At 58.2% G+C, this 3462-nt stretch overlaps 1 protein-coding gene across 1 annotated transcript in view; it reads left to right on the top strand.

Annotated features, from left to right (window-relative positions):
- The window catches only part of NCAM1 (neural cell adhesion molecule 1), a 216892-nt gene that overhangs the window by 209127 nt on the left and 4303 nt on the right, over nucleotides 1-3462 (top strand). The window contains 2 exon segments of the mRNA XM_025207638.1: nucleotides 1-50; nucleotides 2104-2886. The exon segment at nucleotides 1-50 is cut by the window's left edge and continues 82 nt beyond it. Coding sequence (XP_025063423.1) covers nucleotides 1-50; nucleotides 2104-2886 — 833 coding nt within the window.

The raw sequence follows: 3462 nt of genomic DNA on the forward strand, positions 1-3462 counted from the left end.
GGGGGCAAGCACACGGAGCCCAACGAGACCACCCCACTGACAGAACCAGAGTACGTTGAGATTAGCGCGCGGCCCCTCCGGCTGTCTCGTATCCTCTGGTCCCTCACGTAGGTAACAAAGGGGGGCTGGGGGGAGAGAGGAGCAAAGGTAACACCTCAGAACATGTGCCCTGCCATGCCACAGGGAGGAGCCCCTGCCGCCCGCCCCGCGTGTGCGCTGCATGGCACCTGGGGGGGAGCAGAGCCAAGTGCCATGCCTTAGAGATGCCCCAGCTGCCCAGCTCTTCCAGGGTGTGGTCAAGTGCACAGTCCTGCCCATGGACAGGGATCTGGAGCAAGAATCCCCAGGTGGTGCCACCTCGTGCGTGAGTGGCACCCTACACATGTCAGGGCCACAGCAGTGACGACCTGTTGGCATGCAGCCACTCTGGGCAGAAGGGCCGGTGGGCACTGAGAGCAGCGGGGCAGCTGTGCTCTGCACCTGGGCTGGAGTTTGAGCCAGGTGTTGGGAATTCAGCAGTCCCGGCCGGCAGCCCGGGACAGGAGGGCCGTGGGAGCTGCCTCCCAACCCTGTGCACACCGGAGAACTTGAACCATTCCTGCCTGGTTTGGTGCATCCACATTAGCCCAATTTACTGAGTTTTACTCAGCAGCCTCATTGATTCCTGCCTAAACCGTTCCCAGTGCCCTGTCTTCGGGGTACATAGCCCACGGTTCCCAGTCCAGCTCCCAGCACTGCATTACGGGAGACTTTGCGAGATTGCTGATGTACACCAGGATAGCAGTGGACAGATCAGTTGAACTGCGCCCGGTGGTTTGTACCCACGTTAGCTCCAGGCTGGCTTGGAGTGAACTGGCCGGTCTTTCTAATCTGGTTATTAAACCTGCGAGGAAATGGTTTGTGTTCTCACGAGTCATGAGACCGTTAGAGGTGTTTCTGGGTATGGTGGTAGAGCCACACGGCCCTTCCAGGGGCTCCGATTGGCATAGCTGTTGGGTGAGCTAGGCTGTAGTTTACCAGGCGCTGTCGGAGAGCAAGCCGCTTCGTGCGGTCGCTGTGTGGCTCATGTCAGGGGTCGATGCAGTAGTTTGGATTTCTTGTGTTTCTCCACGGGGCTGTCAGTCGGGTGGTCTTTATGGTCCCCTGCCCTGGGGGAATGGCTGGGGCTGTCCTCTGACACCTGGGAGTTGAGGCCTGCTGAAGGGAGGAGAGGAGCTTCAGCACTGGCGCACCCACCGGTGCTGCCCCTAGTCTCATACTTCTCCAGGGTTGTTTTATGGAAGTTATCATTCACTTAGCACCCCTTGCAGATGCTACCAGGTGCTGCCCCTAGTCTCACACTTCTCCAGGGTTGTTTTATGGAAGTTTTCATTCACTTAGCACCCCTTGCAGATGCTACCCCCAATTAATAATCCTGCAGTGGTGTCGTCAGGAGCTCAAGTTTCTCGCTCAGTAACCCGTGTTAACGATGCCCAGTCCCATCACAGCTGGGCAAGCACAGCTTGTGCTGTCACCCGTCGTTGACCTAAGCGACACCCCAGCTTCTACTCCAGCCACTAGTAAGGCCGACTGTTGGAAAGCTTTTGAGGTACCGTCCGCGGGGAAGAGTGTGGCAGACATGGAGGGGAAGATGCATATGGGCCCATGGGCAGAGAGGTGAATTTAAGCCACTGCCTGGGCCCCATCTTCATGGTGTGTCTGCGACCCTTCATGGGCTCACAAATGGGAGGGAGATGAGTGCCCGTGGGGAGTTTGTGGGGAGCTGGAGGAAGGTCAGGCTGAAGGAGAGGAGCCTCTGGAGGGCACAGGAAGGGTATAGTTTGGGTTCAGGCTTGCACAGAAGTCCGTGTGAGCCAGCTGCTCTCTGCTCTTCCTCCTCTTCCTCGCTGCTCCCTGAGCTCCCTGCTTGGCCCCAGATATCGGCTGCACCTCCGACCTCAGGAGGGTCTCTCCTCTCTCGCTTCCCTGTCCTCTGTGCGCACTGTAACCGCATGCCACACTGCCGCTGCTCTGCATCGCGCCGTCCTGTGCTTCTGCTCCTCCTCTCCCTCTCATTTACCGGCTTCATTGTCTATTTCTCTTCTACTCCTGTCCTCCTCACAGGCACCCAGCCGACACCGCAGCTACCGTTGAGGACATGCTGCCTTCTGTCACCACGGTCACTACTAACTCTGACACTATCACCGAAACCTTTGCCACTGCTCAGAACAGCCCCACCAGCGAGACCACTACTCTGACTTCCAGTATTGCCCTTCCAGCCACAGCCATCCCCGACTCCAACTCCATGTCTCCCAGCCAGGCCACTCCAGCCAAAGGGGCGGCCGCCTCGGCTTCCTCGCCACCACCCACCGCAGCCCCCAAAGTTGCCCCCCTCGTTGACCTAAGCGACACCCCAACTTCTACTCCAGCCACTAATAATTTGTCTTCGAGTGTCCTGGCCAGCCAAGGGGCCGTGCTCAGCCCCAGCACTGTCACCAACATGTCCGAGGCCTCCAAGGCTGCAGCCAGTAGCAAGCCTCCCGCCCCAGCCCCTGCAAACCTTGCTAGCCCTCCAGCTTCTTCAGAGCCCAAGCAGGAGGCAGCCAGCACCAAAAGCCCAGAGAAGGAAGCCGTGCAGCCCAGCACAGTGAAGAGCCCAACAGAGACAGCCAAGAACCCGCCCAACCTGAAGAGCGAGGCTGCCTCAGGCAGCACCACAAACCCCTCCCAGAATGAGGACTTTAAAATGGACGAAGGGAGCTTCAAGACCCCAGACATTGACCTTGCAAAGGATGTTTTTGCAGCTCTCGGCACGGCTACTCCTGCCAGTGTGGCTAGTGGGCAAGCTCGCGAGCTTGCTTCTTCCACTGCAGACAGCTCTGTACCGCCTGCGCCTGCAAAGACCGAGTATGGCTGCCTTTAATCTTCCGTGGGTTGTGTGCCGTGTTCTTTGTGCATTGGTGCTGTGCTGTGTTCTCGTTGGATGTCCTCCCAACTAACCTCCATTCTTTCTCTAGCAAACTAACTCTCCTGTGTCCCGGGGCTTGACTCTCGGGAGCTAGAATGAGGGTAGGAAAGGGGTGGTTGGGGGCAAGGCAGGCCGGTGCCTGATCCATGGGGAAAAGACGTCCGTGCATTTCTAGTGAAGCTGTTGTTCCTTAGGCTTCCTGGCAGCTCTGCCCCATTGTAAGTCAGTGGAGAATAGTTGGGGGTCTTTGGGAGCCCTCAGGAGTTAGCACAGGGTGGCCAGGATGCGCCTGCCTGTGCCAGGGGTCTCTGGCACATCCGGTTTGAGGCAGGTCCGTTTGACTTTCCTGTGCCCTTTGTGGCTGATGAACTTGGAGAGAGCCCCCGCCCAACGAAAGGTGTGAGGGGTTCAGGCTGGGTTTCATGCCAGGAAGGGGTCCTCTCCCATCTGCTGTGCTCATACCACACCGCACACTAGGCAGGCAAGCAAAGCGAGGCCGTTTTGCTACAGACTCA

The sequence above is a fragment of the Alligator sinensis genome, unplaced genomic scaffold (assembly GCF_000455745.1).
Source record: "Alligator sinensis unplaced genomic scaffold, ASM45574v1 scaffold1241_1, whole genome shotgun sequence".
In the NCBI taxonomy this organism is placed as follows: Eukaryota; Metazoa; Chordata; order Crocodylia; family Alligatoridae; genus Alligator; species Alligator sinensis.